At 37.8% G+C, this 17955-nt stretch overlaps 1 protein-coding gene across 4 annotated transcripts in view; it reads left to right on the top strand.

Moving 5' to 3' along the window:
- The window catches only part of SBF2 (SET binding factor 2), a 436024-nt gene that overhangs the window by 335677 nt on the left and 82392 nt on the right, over window positions 1–17955 (top strand). For all 4 annotated transcript variants that reach the window (XM_004613607.2, XM_055141226.1, XM_055141225.1 and 1 more), the window contains exon 18: window positions 13596–13766. In XM_004613607.2, coding sequence (XP_004613664.2) covers window positions 13596–13766 — 171 coding nt within the window. The remainder of the gene's footprint in view (window positions 1–13595; window positions 13767–17955) is intronic.

Below are 17955 nucleotides of genomic sequence, written 5' to 3'. Positions count from 1 at the left end.
TGTAGTTGGATATTGGTGCATAGACAATGAAGATAGAAACTGCAGGCACTGAGCAACATCTATTCAAGCATAATCATCCGATTTGGGTTGCTAGGCATTCGAATGAATCAGTGATCATGGCCAAGTTCATGTTGACAAGGACACCAACACCACCGATGCCTCTATTGTTAGATGTTCCGAGGAACATTTTTTCCAGTGTCAAAAATGGCATGATGTGATCGACGCCTTCTCATCTAGGTCAGACCAATGATGTCGTACATGATATTCTGCGCTTGCACCATCAGGTCCTCGATGGATGTTTCCGATGCCAGTGTACGTGCATTGAAAGTACAGTCATTTTAGTCCTTCTTCGTTTGGGCAGTCTAGTTCATCCCTGAGATTTTATCAGCCTCTCCTTGCTCATCCTTCTTGATGCTGCCATATTAGGGGCTCTTTCATTGTCAAGGGAATGAGGTCCCTTGTTGTTACTGGTTTTGGCATATCAAATATGCCATGGGTAGCTTGCCAGACTCTGCCGTGCAGGCGGGATACTCTCAGCAGCTTGCCGGGCTCTCCGAGAGGGATGGAGGCTTCTAGGGTGGCCTCTCAATCACCCTTACAGGTGTTCCCATGGTTCACACCATATTTGAACCCCTTCAAATATGGACACCATATTTGAACCCCTTCAAATATGGTGCAGTAATTATGGAAAATGGGTATTAAGTTTCTTATGATGTGATAAGATGGTATCTTATGTACTTTTTTCCATTCTCTAGGTTGGGTATCTTTACTTAGCGATGGTTTCTTTCACATTGTAGAGCCCTTTTAATCTGTTGTAGTCCCATTTGTTTATTTTCCCTTTTATTTTACTTATTAATAGAGTCAAATTATTGAAGAAAAGTCTGACATCAATTATCATGGAGATTTATGCCTGTATTTTCTTTACTGTATTATATGGATTCAGGTCTAATATTAAGATCATCTTTAATCCATTTTGAGTTGTTTTTATGTATACTGTGATATAAAGGTTCTATTTTAATTCCACTTGGCATTGTTAAGTATTATTCTTTTACTTCTCTTAATTTTACAATGGTAAGCATTATCAATTGACTTAAAATATGAAGACATAGGTCACTTACATTACCAGTAGCAAACTATCACTACCCATTCCTATTTGTAACTTTCTTTTCTCCTGCTCTTCTGGTTTTCAGTACTTCGTATTGAGGTATTGGCCCTTATTTTTTATTGCTGCTATGTTACAGTATTTTCCTTTGAGGATTAAATGAAATTTATGATACACCTTTAAGGTCTCCTACATTCATTGTTGTAGGTATAAGATGGTTCTTTCAACTTGAAAACCTTTACTCTTATTCTCACATTTGATGTGTTTTTTCATTCATTCATATTATTATCTCGATTTTGTTTCTCTTTTATAATAGATGTTCATAAATCCACTATTCAGAGTCTAGCATTGCATTGTTTTATCCCTTTATACATGTCTATCATTCTATTGATTTGTCTTATTATTTATATATTTCAAAGCAAATTGTAATCAAAGTATAATCATATGCTTCTGCATGCATATCATTTAGTAGAGTTCATACTTAAAATTGTAGGGACTGGAGAAATGTCCCTACAATTTTGTCCTTGCACACAGCCAGCCCAGATTTGATCCTGGCACTGTTTATGGTCCCCCAAGCACTGCCAGGAGTGATTCTAAGCACAGAACCAGGAGTTAGCCCAGAACATAGATGGGTATGACCCAAAAACAGTTTAACTAATTTATGTTTTTATCTCTTTAAGTAAATTTTATATTTTATGAAATGTCTAAAATGAGTATGTTCATTTACAAAGTTTTCAGTAGCTTCATTAATTTATATTTGACATATCAACAGTTTGATTTCCTATGTTTTGACATATACTTTTACACACAGACCCATCTCCTCTATCAGTATATTGAAAATATCCATCACTTCCAGAAATTTTTTCATACTCTGCTATAGTTTCTCCATTTCATCCCTATCCCCAGGAAATTTCTGATCTACTTTCAGTCATTATGGATCTTGCATATAATTTACATAGTCTGTAATTATATATAAATATGGTTATTTTGTATGTGTTCTCTTTTTCATGACTTCATCATTCTGTCTAATTAGTGATTTTCATGCCTGATATTTGTAGTTCATGCCTTTGTATTGCCAAGTATGAATCAATCATGTATCACTTAATGAAAGGTTGGTTATATTCTGAGGAACATATCCATAAAGTAATTTCTTCACTGGTTGAACATCACAGTGTAATTAAACTTTGATGATATAATCTGATACCTTGGCATTATGATATAGCATATTGGGACCATCATCTCATATAGAGTATGTTGTCAACTATATACAATCATTTGTTAACCCATTAACCTGCATGGAGATTTGAGTTGTCTTAAGATATGAACCACTGGGGCTGGAGTAATAGCACAGCGGGTAGGGCGTTTGCCTTGCATGCAGCCGACCCAGGTTCGACTCCCAGCATCCTGTATGGTCCCCTGAGCACCGCCAGGGGTAATTTCCTGAGTGCAGAGCCAGGAGTGACCCCTGTGCATCGCTGGGTGTGACCCCCCCAAAGAAAAAGATATGAACCATTAAAAACAGAGCTATCATGAATACTTGAGTACAAATCTTCATACATACATTTTATTTTTTCTTGTGTAGATATTTAGGAATGGAATAATTGAATCATATATGTGTATACTTTTAAAAGATAGCCAAGTTTTTTTTTATCTGGGTTGGTTTTTTTCTTACTGATTTTCTAGTATTACTTACATATTCTGTATGAGTTTCAAATATTTTCTCTTAGTTTATGACTTGTCTTTTCATCCTCTTACCAATGTCTTTCAAAGACTGGAATTTTTTATTTTGTTATAATTTTTTATTTATCAATTTATTTTCCTCTGGATATATTTTTGGTTTCTAATCTAAGAAATCTTTGTTGAACCCAAAGTTACCAAAAAGCCATCTTTTTACTAGAAATTGTTTTGGCTATTTCAGGACCTTTAAAAAATATCTAAAGGACCTCTTAATAAAAATATATAGAATGAGTTTTCTATAAAGAAGAAATCCTACTAGTATTTCAGTGGAGATTTGCATTGAATCTTTTAATTTGAGAAACTGATATTTCATCAAACTGAGTCTTCCAAGATCTTAGTACAATTACTCTCCATTTATCTACTTCTAGTTTCTTTCATTTTAAGCTTCCATAGTTTTCACTGCCCAGGTTTTAACATATTTTGTCTGGTTTTCCCTTAAAGTATTTCATTGTTCATGCAATTATAGATAGCTTGTTTTTGTAACTTCAGTATTGTTTCTAGTACCTGGGAAAAACACAGTTTACTTGTTATTTAAGTATCCATCCTTTTCAAACTTTCTTAACAAGTAACTTTTGGTATTACATTATCAACCCAAAAAAAAAGATAGCTTTGTTTCTTTCCAATTCAGATGCCTTTGATGTTTTTCCGTTGTTACATTAGCTAGAACATTAGTACAATGTTGAGCATACATCCCTCTCTAAGTTCTTCCTGTACTAAGGAGATAAGCATTCCTCCTTGCACCATTGAATACACTGTGTAACTGTAGGTTCTTCATAGAAGTTTTTATTGGATTGAGGAAATTCTCTTCCATTTCTAAACACAAAGATGTTTTTCAACATTTAATGGGAGTCATGTGGTTTTTTCTTTCTTGTTTTGTTATGGTGAATTATACTAATTGGTTTTAAATATTAAATCTACCCTGCATTCTTCAAATTTAATTCAATTATTATGTATTATACTATTTTTGATTTTCTAAAACTATGTTTAGAAATTTTGTTTTTATATTCATGAAAAATATTGTTGTTTTGCAGTATATTCTGGCTTTTTATCAGTGTAACACTTGCCTTATAGGATGAGTTAGGAAGTATTCCTTCTTAAATTATTTGAAAGAGTTTGTGTTGATTGTGTTGAATTAATTATAGATCTTTCTTAACATGTTTGGTAAACGTTCTAGTAAAACTATGGTTCCAAGGTTTTTCTAAGAATATTTTGTTTGTTTTGGTTTTTTGGTTTTTTGGAAGGCCACACCTGGCAATGCTCAGGGTTTACTCCTGGCTTTGCACCCAAGAATCACTACTGATGGTGTTCAGAGAACCATTTAAGGTGCTGAGGATCAAACCAGCTAATTTATGTGCAAGACAAGCACCCTGCCCACTATCTCTCCTACTCAAGGAAGATCTCGTTTTTTTAACAACTGACCCTTCCTACTCACCCCTTAACCCCTGCCCTCCAGAAGATTTCTTTTTTTCACCAGAGCTCAATCTCAATTAGTGAGTTCATTCAGGCTCTTTGTTTTTTCTTGAATGAGTCTTGATAGTTTATATTTCACTATTCTGTTTCATCTAACTTTTCAGTGTTTTTGATATAAAGTTGTTTGTAATATTTTAATTTAGTAAATTTTAATTAATAAAATTTATTAAATTTATAAAATAACATTAAGTTTAATTTATATTATTAAATATTGTGGTCAGTTTAACATATGTAGAACCTTTAATAATGTTACCTCTCCTTCCTGATATTAATAATTTTGTGCTTTGTGTTCTTGTGATCTGACTAGAGATTTATCAACTTTTATTAATTTTCTTTTTGTTTCACTGATTTTCTCTAATGTTTTCTCTTTTTTATTTCATTGGTGACTGCTTTTATCTTTCAAATTTTTCTTCTTTAACATTAATTTTCTTTTCTTTTTTTAATTCTTTAAGTGTAAGCTGGAATCATTGATTGGAAACCAATCCTTTTTTCTGAGACCGACATTTAGTTGTATAAAATATTGAAAGTTTTCTCCTAGTAATGCTTTAGCTAAATAACACAAATTCTTTAAGTTTTTTTTTTATTTAATATAAAACTCTTTCTGATTTCTCCTTTTTTTTTCCCCCATCCTTTCCCTTTGTTGTTACTGTTGTGGTGGTAATAAGGGTATGCTGGGGGTCACACTTGGTTGCAGGGCACCAGGGATCACAAAATGATTTTGCCAGAATCACACATGGCATGCATGATGGATCAAACTCTAGACCAGCTAGTGATGTACATGAAGTACAGATGCCATGTCCTTTGACACAAGTGGGATGCAATTAGTAACCACCAGACTGACAGAAATTTCGTTGGATGCAAGTTGGGTATATAAAATTAAACCTACCTCAGAGATATGCAAGATAATGTTAGAATTTATTTAAGTTTTTTTCTGATTCGAACTACTTAGAATAAGAGAAAAATCAATGGAAAACAGAATTTTTTAACAAAAAAAATTAAAATTTCAATTGCTTACTAGATATTTGCTATTAAAGAATCACTTTTTAAATACTAGATTTAGAAAGTATCTTCAAGAATTGATTTCTCATTGGAAAAATAACCGTGTACAAAACCCAAATGATATTTATTGGTTTAGATAATAATGAGAATTAAATTTCTTTGGCCCCTCATATCCTTCCATACACCATTACTGAAACCAGTAGTCAATGTAATAATGCTGAAGCACCATTATTTATAATAGCAAAAAAAGTTGAAAACAAGAAATTGAGGAGTAATATAGCAGGTAAGTCTCTTGCACACAGCTTACCTGGATTAGATCCTCCAAGCTCCAGCAGGAATAATTCTGAGCACAGAGCCAAGAGAGCCTTGAGCACAGCTAGGTGTGGCCAACAATAATTTTTAAAAAATTAAATTTTAAAAAATTGGAAATAATACAAGTTCTTTTAATAAGAACAGGGAAATGCTTTATGTTCATACAGTGAAGCCCCATGCAGTAACTAAATTGTTACATTAATAAACTAAATTCTGGAAGCCAGAGAGGATAATACAGGGCTATGGCACTTGCCTTGTATGCAGCTGGCATTGGTTTGATCCCCAACAGCATGTGACCCCCTGAGCACTGCAGGGGTGGCCTGTGTAATTCCAGGCATCACTCCCTGGAACCCCTTGCAGGCTCAGTTGGTGGAGGAGTCCACAGTTCCCTAAGTACCAATTGAGAGTTTCTTCACTGCCCCCCAAAAAAAACAAAACTGCAGCTCAGCTCCCTAGGTTTGAATCCCAGCTCTGGTTCCACTACAGTTGGTGCCTCAGTTTCACTACCTTTGTTACAGGGATAGGACTGGGGCAATAACTCAAACAGCTTGAGCACATGTTTTGCATGCTAGAGCCCCAGGTTTGATTCTCAATACTTTATGGTTCCCCAAGCACCACCAGGGACACCCCTGAGCATCTCACTGGGGCCAGCCACTGAGCACTACCAGTAGTGGCCAAAGCCAACAGAAAAATATAACAAGGGTAGTAATAGTCAGTGGGTGACAAAATCGCTCTAAGGACTAACTCCATAAATATACATAGAACTCAGTATAATAATTGTGTGTTATTATTATCTAAACATATCTAGAACACAACATATGAAAAATGAAAATGCAGATTATAACACAATATGATTCCATTTGTGTAGTTTAATGCCGGAGGAAAAAGGAAGAGGAATTTTGAGTCTTATATATATATGAGTGTGTGTATGTGTGTATATTTGTATGTATGTGTGTATATATATACATATATATATATATTTTTGCTTTTTGGGGTCACACCTGGCGATGCACAGGGGTTACTCCTGGCTTTGCACTCAGGAATTACTCCTGGCAGTGCTCAGGGGACCATGTGGGATGCTGGGAATCGAACCCGGCTCAGCGGTGTGCAAGGCAAACGCCCTACCCGCTGTGCTATCACTCCAGTCCCAAGTCTTATATTTTTAAGAATGACAAATAAGAAATCAGGGCCTAGATTAATGGCAAGAGATTCCTGCCTTCCAAGCTTGAGGCCTTAAGTTTGATCCCCAGTGTTTCCCGTACACACTGAGGAAAGTCCTAGGGGCTCTGCTGCTTGGGAGTCCTAGCTGCTACAACAGATTGTGTGGTCTCTGGAGCACTGCAGCCAAGCATGTTAAAGTATACAACCCAGTGAGCATCAAAATTAAAGATGTGGAACTCTGTAGCCAGGAATGTCACATCCAGAATGTGTGCAAGCACCACAGCTACATTTGTACAACCCCAGTGAGCACCACAACCCAGTTCACTTACAATTAAGTTTGTGTTAGACCCCTGGTTATTAGAGCAACCAGGGGTTGCTCAGAGAAAGGGAAAGGAGGGCAAACAGAGGAAAAAGATGATACACAAAAAAGATCCATGTTTGCAACTTAGAAAGATGTGGATGTAATAAATAACAAAGCCATTAAAACTGAATTTTTTAAAAAGAAAAAAAGAATGCCAAACTCAAGATGAAGGACTTGATAGCAAGCTTATATTTGATTTCCACTAACTACTGGATCACAGAGAAAAGAGATTTTCTTATCTGATCTATCAGTAACTGCCAAGCAACTTAATATAGTCTCATTAATTAGAAGAATATACATGGTTTAGGGACTTAATTTGTTTATCCCAACCACTGACACTGGAACATCAATGGAAATTGAGCAATGAAAGCGAGTGAATATACTTTATGTGTGGAAATTTTATGCCCAAATCTTTTAAGCAACCTCACAAAGTTTTAGAGAATTATGAATTTGAGGTTACTTGCACTATTATATCATACAGTATCAGGGGTGATATAACAGGAAGAGCTACTGTGGATTACCAAAATCACATCCATTTAACTGGATTACTCACAGTTCTTTAATTACTATGAATGACACAGTATCCTACTCACTGTTTTAGTACCTTACTCACAACTCTGCCCCTTCAGAGTTGTTGCAAAAGGCTTATAAAGATTTGGTTATGTGGGGGGTGCCAGCCACCAGCAGGTCAACCTGTACCTGAGGCAAGTGCATCAGCAGCCTGATGGTGCCTTCAGATTTACTGATACCCCAAAATTGCCGCTGTGCCTCTGGCTGGACCCCAACAACTTGGGACCAAGTTTCCTGAGAAATTAAAGGGCCAAAAGTTAGATATGTGGGAGACATGTCCAGAAACCACCTCCGGCTCAGCTATACAAGCTCATTTATCAGTCTTGCTTCAGAGACCCATAAATAAATCTCGAAAGAGATCAAAAGCCACAGTTAATCTCAGACCTGCACAAGGCTGAACAGACCGGGGTAAATTGGAGGGGGAGGGGGGGAGGTTAGTCTGATGCCTGCCCAAGCAGAGCCCTCGGCAGCCACTTGCTCCCACAATCCAAAATTGCTGCCATACCCCTGGCCAGACTTCACTGTCTCAGAACGGGTCTCACCAAGATATTAACCTGTATGTAGGTTTTGTGACTGAAATCTCCAGACTTTCTTGGGTCAAGATGGGCTACCTCCCCCCACCTCCCTGTACTTATGGAAGCCTCTGCAGGCACGTCAACACCCCAAAGCTGCCACCCAGCTAAAAAGCTACTCCTGCCTTACCATCCCAATAAAAATACTGAATGCCCTGAACAAACACGATGACCTCTTAGTACATGTATTGCAAACCGCAAACCATAATGCACAAATGGAAACAGAGAGAGAGAAAAAGAAGAAAAGTACCTGCCATAGAGGCAGGCTGGGGGTGGGAGGTGGGGGGCTAAGGGATAGTGGGAGTAAACAGGGGACATTGGTGGTTGGAAACATAGAATGGTAGAGGGATGGGTGTTGGATCATTTTATGACTGAAATCCAACCATAAACAGCTTTGTTATGGTCTGACTTATTGATATTCAATAATAAAAAAATTGTAATGTAATGTAGAGTTCATGCCCACTTCAGTCAGTTATTAATCAATGGCTGAATAAATAGCAGTACTCTTATATTAAAAAAAATTAGCTATGTTTAATCCTGATTAATTTTATTATTTAATTAGCTAACATCTGAATTATAAATTGTATATAGATTTATAAATTATATTCAGGAAGCATCTTAAGCATTTTTAAAACCTGCAGTATAATCTTGTATATCCTTTAAGGTGTAAAGAATATATAAGGTGTAAAGCATATACAGGTGTAAAGCATAAAAACAATAAGTGTGGGGACCTGGGGAAATAATCAGTGATTTACAACTCCGTCTTGCAAGTATTGGGTCATAAATTCAATCCAGAGACTCACTGCATGCACTGAATATGAACTTGGCATCTCTGCCATCTGTGATCTCTGGTACCACATTTGATATTTAACTGTACCACAGCAAAGTGTGTGTGTGAATACCACAACTAAGAGGTGTGACCAGAAAATATAATTCCCTCAAGCACTATATAAACACTGCACTGACCCCAATAAACATTGCATTCAGAATGTGCATGAACATCTCGCCTAAAGAGTTTGACTCTTGGGGCCGGAGCGATAGCACAGCAGGTAGGGCGTTTGCCTTGCACGCGGCCGACCTGGGTTCGATCCCCGGCATCCCATATGGTCCCCCAAGCACTGCCAGGAGCAATTCCTGAGTGCAAAGCCAGGAGTAACCCCTGAGCATCGCTGGGTGTGACCCAAAAAGCAAAAAAAAAAAAAAAAAAAAAAAAGAGTTTGACTCTTGATGAATGCATGTACAAAGCACCCAATTTTATAAAGGAGAACACTGTTCAGTGAACACCATACCCACTGTGTGTGCACCATAACCAAATGTGCAAGCACCGTGGTCAGGCATGTGAGTGACCCCAGTCATCACAGCAACAGAAGGGAAGGAAAGTTGGACTCTAAAAATAATAATAAATGGGAATGAATGAAATACCTAACTCAGAATCATTGTTACCTTTCCTATAGGCAGGAAGTAGAATCCTCTCTGGATTCTACTTAATGGAGAGGCACTTAATAGGTTTTTAGTATATGTCTTTGTATAATTTTTTATGTCTTTGGTTTTTAAAAATGCATAGAGAACATTTGTTTAAGGTCTGTTTGAAAATTAAAACAGGGGCCATAGAAATAGTACAATGAGAAAAGCACTTGCCTTGTACACAGACCAATCTAGTTCAACCCCTGGAACCCTGTATGGTCCCCCAAGCCTGCCAGGACTGATCCTTGAGTACAGAGCCAAGGGTAAGCCCTGAGCTCAGTGAGGTGTGGCCCCAAGACAAAAACAAATAATAAACTTAAGACAGATTTTTAATATGTTTCCTATTTATTTCTGGAAAGTTATTTTTTGGGGGATGGGGGAGGTAGAGTGGTGTCTTTCATGATTAAGTATTTCCAAAGTTCAGCCAAAAACTACTCTAGGTGCCAAAGTGATTGTACAGCAGGTAGGACATTTGTCTTACACGCAGCTGACCCAGATTCAATTCCCAGCACCACAGATGGTCCCAAGTCTGCCAGGAATGATCTCTGAGCATATAATCAGGAGTCAGCCCTGACCCCACCCAGGTGTGACCCCAAAACAAAACCAAAAAAAATCTCTAAAAATTTGGGGGTGGGGAATTGGAACCACATCCAGCTTTGCTCAGGGCTTGTTCCTGGCTCTGTGCTTAGGGATCTCCTGCCAGTTCTTAGGGACCAAAGTGGAGTGCCTGGGATCAAATCCAGTCATTCTCGTGCAAGACAAGCGCCTCCCTACTGTACTAGCTCTCCAGTCCTGAAATCGGTTATTACAGTGACTCAGTACCTGAATTTGGTAAGGCCAGCATAGTCATAGAAGGATAAACTGCCCCCTGAGCTATGTCTTCCATGATCCAGAACTGGATAGGAAATAGGAAATTCACTACTATTTAAACATTAAACAGTGAGTCTTGGTGTTCTGTAGTTTTCTTTTAAGACCATTAATTCAGTCTTCCTAGCCTGCTTTCTGAAATCTGATCTCCCTTTGAACTTCCTAATAGAGCCAAAAACCAACAAGCCTAGGCAGAGGCCAGCCTTTGACAGGCCCTCATGCTAACATTTTATCCTTTTCTTTGATCAGTTTATTTCTGAGATGACTTGTGTCCATTTATTTCAACTTGAATCTGGCCTGGGTGGTAAATCCCATGAGTTTTTTCCTCCATATCCTGTCCCATGCTGGGTTTCCTTTGAGTGCTTTGTGAAAATGAATGACATTGCTTCATCTAGTACTGTCAGGGCTATTTTCTGTAGATTGGGAAGGAAGTCAACACATTCTTAGACATCTCATAAAATTGCATAGCAAAATATCACTTGTTTCTTTAGGATAGAATAGTAAGATTCATTATAAAATGAAAATATCATTGCCAGAATTGAAGGGCACGATAAGAAAGGATGGCACTTAATAAGGGATTATTTCCTACCACCACCACCCTCATCACTGTTCTGAGTCTTATCTTTGTGAAGAATAAAAAATCATGAAATTGACATTTGGACTACTTTGTGAAATCATCTTAGGAAAGTCGTTAGATGAAAGAAATTATTAGAATCAGGAGATGATTTTATACATAGGTACTTATGTCGCAGCATATACTGAACCTAAAACCCTAGTCTCATATGCTTCTCTTGAATATTTTGTAATTTTATTTTGTAGAATGTCTTTTGGGGCTGGAGGGAAGCATACCCAGCTGTGCTCAGGCCTTACCCCTGACTCTGTCCCCAGGGTTCATTCCTGACAGTGCTCAGACTATATGGGGAGTAGATCCAAGGTCAGCTTAGTGAAGACAACCACCCATACCCCATGCTCTGGGCTGGGTTTTAGTACAGCTTTGGGGCACATGCTTGAAATGCACCCAACCCAGGTTTGGTTCCCAGCATAACCTGGTGCGGCCCTTGAGAACACGTTCAGATGATGTGGGTTTGCCCAGTACAGCAGAGCCCAAGCAGCATCACATCCTTGGTCCCTTGTGCTGAACTGCAGCTTGGCCAAAAACCACTTGTGCTCCCGCCCTCCTAAACACTGCTTTGGAGGAACCCAAATAAGCACACAAAAAATGGGGAGCATCCTATCTTGAATTTTGCCTTAATAAGGGAAACCTTTTTTTTGGGGGGGGGGGGAGGTCACACCCAGCGATGCTCAGAGGTTACTCCTGGCTCTGCACTTAGGAATCACCCCTGGCGGTGCTCGGGGGACCATATGAGATGCTTTGAATCGAACCCAGGTCGACCGCGTGCAAGGCAAACGCCCTACCCACTGAACTATCATTCCAGCCCCAATAAGGGAAACCTTCTTTCTGATCCTGTCTACCATACTGGTGTGCGACCTCTAGGAAGTCTAGTTTCTTCCTACAGTCTTTCAGATATACATTGAGGGCGTGCAGTATTACTCAGCTTATAGCCCAGTTTCTAACCCCCTGTGCCAGATTGTAAATCTCGATTTTTGTAATTCCTGTCTCAGACCCAGGTGGAATCAAGGCCAAATAAAGTGCTACTGCCCCTTCCTATCCCCAAGAACACACCTGCCCATCAGTGCAAGTGGCCCTCTCCAACCTTAGAGCCAGGGAAATAGTGTCCCTTGCTTCCACTTGAGACGATGTAGAAACCAACAATAGGAATGAAATTTCTTGCTTGGAGAATTAATGATAGTTTAAGTCTTTGGGGATTTGTTTTTATCCATATATCAAATATCATAATCATTTATGACTATCTTGCTATCAGAAATCACTTCATGAACCTGTTATCAATCTCACCTCGGAAATGTGTATGTTCCAACCTTTGCAGCTTTGGCACATTTTCTTTTTACAGAGTTTATTCACATTTAGTTTGTGAGCAAACAGGAAGAGAACTGATTATTAGCCAAGGAAAATGAATGTTGTAGCATAAGTGAAAGAAAGCTGCTAATGGAGAGAAGCAAGGCTTCATTAGACTCCGATTTCTTTAGAACTCTGTCAAGCTGTAATTAGCCTTGGTGGGGAAAAAATAACTTCATTGAGAAGTAGAGAGGCTGCAAGCTGTTCTGAGTCTCAAATTCATAATTTGCCTTTTTTTCTTTAAGTAATACCAGGCAAGCAAAAGGCTCACTCCCATTTCAGTTAGTGGTCCCAGAAAAAATATAGCCTAAAACCAAGTAGGAGAAATTTTAAATTATCTGGAGTTTTATATGTAGGTCATCACCTATTTTATTGTATGTCTTAAGTGAAATAAAAATTACCTCCTCTAGAAACTAGAACAATAGCACTGTGTGTAGAGCATTTGCGTTGCATGCAGCCAACCCGGGTTTTATCCCCAGCATCCCACATGGGCCCCTGAGCACCACCAGGAGTGATTCCTGATTTCAGAGTCAGGAGTAACTCCTGAGAATCGCTGGATATGACCAAAAAAGCCAAAAAAGAAAAAATTGCCTGCTCTGCAGTAATCTCCTACTACATGGTATAAATACTTATACTTTTCTACTTCATATAACAACTTTGATTTCTAGTTGTTGCTAAAAGGCTGACTCTAGTGGATAAAGTGATTAAGAAAGCAAGTCCACAGTGGCCAATTAGCACTAAAAATCCTCCAAGCACCTGCCTGAGCTCTAAACCCCCAACCCTTATATCAATGGACCAGATATCACCAGAGCTGCCCCCAAGCCCTACCAAGCCCCACTGTGGTAGGTCTTAGTCAAAATATAAAAATAAAGAGTGTCTTAGTGGTTGCTGTTCCTATTCTAAAAAGCCTGTGGACCTGTGATTAACCTGTAGTAACTGTAACCTTTTGAGCTGTGATAGATTTGCCATCCCAATTCATGGTGCTGTTTTTGTCTTTTCTCCCAGAAACTAGCCCCTGGAGTCAGCCAGTTTGCTTATACCTGTGTACAGGACCACCCCATTTGGACGAATCAGCAATTTTGGGAAACAACTTTTTACAATGCAGTGCAGGAGCAGGTTCGCTCCCTCTATCTCTCGGCCAAGGAAGACAATCATATGCCATATCTGAAGCATAAGGTAGGAGAAGACAAGAAAGTTGTTGGGTGGGATTGGAGTTCTGGCTTCAAGGAAAGCTTATACCGCTGCTTCTCTTGAAGGAGTGCTGTCCTGATCTTTTTTCTGTTGATTTCTAACAGTATAATATTTATACTATAATTCATTATCAGCAGAATCACTTTATTGTATTTTAATAAATAAAAGTTCCCTGGAAAATAGCTGAAAATTGAACAGGAAAAATCTAAAATACAAAGGTGGATATCTTTTTGCACTGAACTTCCTTAAAGAAATGTCAAGTTAGAGTTTATTGACTCTATAACACATGTAAAATTCAGTAGTTCAACTCAGAAGTATGTCAATAAGCTAGGATGGTTATATTTTAAGAACAAGCTCTATGATTCTTTATATTTTATTGATATTAAATGTTTTAAGAATAATTCGTGTTTTAAATTTTTTGTGTTTTTAATTTAAATGAACAACTTAAGTTTTTCTGAAGTTTTGTAATGTTATTCAGTACTTACGGTATTGTGCAATTTATATGGCTGCCCTGTTCACACAAGTGAAGCACATTGAAGAATACTTATGCACAATATTGCGAGAAATTATCCTCATTAATTAAACATAAAGTAGCATTAAAGACTGATTATCAACTGGAGACATTATTGGTGGGAATACACTGGTGTACACTGGTGAAGGGATGGGTGGTGGAATATTATATGACTGAAACCGATCATGAACAATTTTGTAACTGCATATCTCACTGTGATTCAGTAAAAAATAAATAAATAAATAGAAAAAGAACCAAAAAGGACTGATTATCAGAGCTGCAGAGATAGTAAGAGCTTAAGACACATGCCTTGCATGCAACTGACCCTAGTTCAATCCCCAGACCACCTGGTCCCCCCAAGCACCTCCAGGTCTGACCTCCAGCATTGCCAGGATGGGTCCTTGCATTGAATCACTAGCCCAATTGGCCAAGAATCCTTGGGCCATGTGAGCACTGCTTTAGAGGGCCCCTAAAAAAAAAACAAAATAACTGGTTGTCAATGCTGATTCACTTTAAAAATGATGTTTTTCCTCTTTTGATTTTACTTTTTGACATTTTTAACTTTTTTTTTAATGCCAGTATGAAAATGCCAAGGTAATAAGTTTTAAAATCACAAATACAGTACTGAGAGAGAAAATTACATTCTATTGCTTTTGAGCTTATATGATTTTAATGCTATATCCTAGATAATCTAATATTTTCTGTCATTATCCTTGTAAAATTGCTTAGGATAAATGAACGTAAATATCTAACAGAAAGTACACATTAGTATTATTTCCATGCCTTGTGTAATTCCAACAATAGTTATTATTAGCCTATTTTTAATATGAAACTTATTAACAGTGACACATCTGTTATTCAAAATTATTTTTGTGCACTTTTAGTACAATTTAGTTTGCTTACTTTAAAACTTAGATTTCTCTTCAAAACACCAACTGCACTTTATTAAAAGTAATTGTTGTAAGACTCAGACTATTAGTTTGATGCCATGTTCCAAAATAACTGAGCTAATTGGATGGTTTTTTAAGCACCATATTGCTCATCTGCATATCTCAAAAGTATCTGGAGAGCAGACATGTCATCTTATGTCCCTGTGTCCTCTGTTCTTTTTCTTTTTTTTTTAATTTTTTCATTTATCTAGCTTGGTTTTCTTTTTAACATATATTTTTCTTTTTAAAAAAAATGATTTTTATTGAGGTACTGGGATTTACAATACTGTTAATCAAACTTTTCATCTATATATCATTCTGACATCAGACCCATCACCAGAGAGCTCACTTCTCTCCATCAGTGTCCCAAGGACTTGTCCCCAACAGCACCCCTCCATCATGGCCCAGTTTCATAGGCAAAACCTTCAGTTCCAATGACTTTGACTATTTGTTGTTCTTTTACACTGTTTCTTCCCCACATATGGGAGAGATCTCTTTTTCATGTGGAGGTAGTGACACCTCCACACATAGAGATGAATAGAAGTAGTCTGGAATTTCACAAAGCTGCAAATTAAATTTTTTTTTCAAAAACTACTTTTAAAGGCATGTAAATTAAAAAAATTAATATTATGGCTAATTCTGTGCTAATGCATTTTAGAGTTTACATAAAATGGGTAAATCCTGTAACTGTAAAATTTAGAAAGAGTGAAGATAATTAAGAAAATTTAGAGCTCTGGAACAAGACCACTAGATGAGCCTACATGGCTGTGGTGGTGGGATGTGGGTGTGGTTGTAAGGGCTTCGGGAAGTCTGGGGAGGTGGGGAACGGCCGTTCATCCCAACTCCAAAAAGATCTAGAGCTTTCAGCCACAGAGACCTGTGTACCTGAAGCTTTCAGCAGATTAAGTTCTCTGTGACAGTATTAAGGTAGTGGGGTCCTCAGAGACGTGGTAGCAGCTTTGGGATGTGGGAGCGGCTGCTGGGGATTTGTTTGGGTGGTTGTTGGCCAGACCTCCTCCAAGATCACCCTGGATGTCTCAGCCAGGAATGGGTGTCCAAGAAATTTTTGCAGCTGAGAATTAAGAAAATTTATGGGAAAAATCTAAACAAGCTTATAAAAGGTGTGTATTTGTTTATATAAGAAAGAGTATTGATTTTATATTAGAAAATAATAAAGATATTGCTTATGTGTCTTTATTAATAAGTAAAATATTGCAATATAAATCTATTGTTGTTTTTTAAAAACACTAATTATGTCCTGTTGGATATTAACCTTAAATGTTTTATCTTCATCAGTGAATTGCCCCTTTTCCTCCCCCCAGAGAAGCTTACAGTGCTCTTACGAGCACTCCAACCCCCTGAGTTTATCTTTAATCTTTCCTTTATGTTTTGCCTCTCATTGTTACATTTCCCAAGTCAGTCTTGGTTACTTATAAGTCAAAACTTCTGGTAATTCTGGACTTTGTATATGTAGTGAATTACTTGCTTTTCTATTTCCCCTATAACTTTTCCATATTTTGTGATAGACCAGTGTTCTTTGCTTAAACACAGAAAGACCATTAATACTGTGCTCCTAATATTTGGGCGTTGATTGACTCTGATATATATCTCTTGGGCGTCAGTCATCTTTATTCGACTCAGGCTTCGATTGCTATAGTTCCTAACACCCCTAAAAGGAGGTCCCATTCTGGGACTTGCTTGGACTTGCTTGGACCTGGGGCGAGCAACAAAGCTACCCCAGCATCAAATGGGACAGTCTAGAATTTGTAAACGCACAGTCTTGATGCAAGCCATTATGATTTAAGAGACAGGACCCGCATAGGGAAGGACAAACTGAGCCAGTTGAGAACCTAGTCTGGGATTTACGGTAGAAGCCCAGCAGAGCCCAGAGAACTAAGCTTTGGAACCTTAGTTCTTATCTGGATAAACACACCTCTTGTGTGTTTATCCAGATAACTTCAAGTATTAATAAGAAGTAAACTTAATTGTTTAATATGTACAATTGAAGGGAAAAAGAAAAGCAATATAGTTGTCCCCTGGAGACAGAGTCTCCTAGAGTTAATCCCCCCCAAGAGAATTGCCTCCACTGAAATGCTTTACCTCTGTAAATGATCAGTCACACCTACGTGCAGTCCTATATCTCAAACCCCTTCAGATGGTCTATAAGTATGCTAACAGCTCTGCACTAATTGGACATTTTGATCATCAATCTGTGGTCCCCTGTCTCTTGGTTCTTCTGCTTGGGGAGACCTGGGGAGATGATTCTTGGCTACCTAATGCATCACGCCCCCACACTCTTAAATTTACAATGCTTTTTTTTTTAAGTCTATGTCTGAGCCCCCAGCTTGATGCAGATGAAACTATATATGTATCAGCATTTCACAAATTATAAAATGAGCATTGCAGATTTGGGGTAGCTATTATTGCTTAACTCTTGTCCTTCTAAAAAAAATCCCTTTTAAAAATCTTCTGGTCACCTACATTCCTATGTGAATAATTATGTTTACTTCCCAAATTTATAAGGAAGTCTGGTGGCATTTTTTTTTTACTCAGTCATTATATTTTATTCTTCCAAAGAGCTAATGAAAAAAAAATAGTATTAGTAGATGTTATTGGGAGGGTCGTACCTGAACATTTATAGGAACTTCAGGTCACCAATTTGTTGTAACTGGTAGCTTGAAATAGCTGGAACCACAAGATAAATATAATGTAATATTAGCAAGGAGAAATATAT

The sequence above is a fragment of the Sorex araneus genome, chromosome 6 (assembly GCF_027595985.1).
Source record: "Sorex araneus isolate mSorAra2 chromosome 6, mSorAra2.pri, whole genome shotgun sequence".
Taxonomy (NCBI): domain Eukaryota; kingdom Metazoa; phylum Chordata; class Mammalia; order Eulipotyphla; family Soricidae; genus Sorex; species Sorex araneus.
The sequence above is the reverse complement of the archived record's forward strand: the minus strand, read 5'-3'. Positions and strand labels throughout refer to the sequence as shown.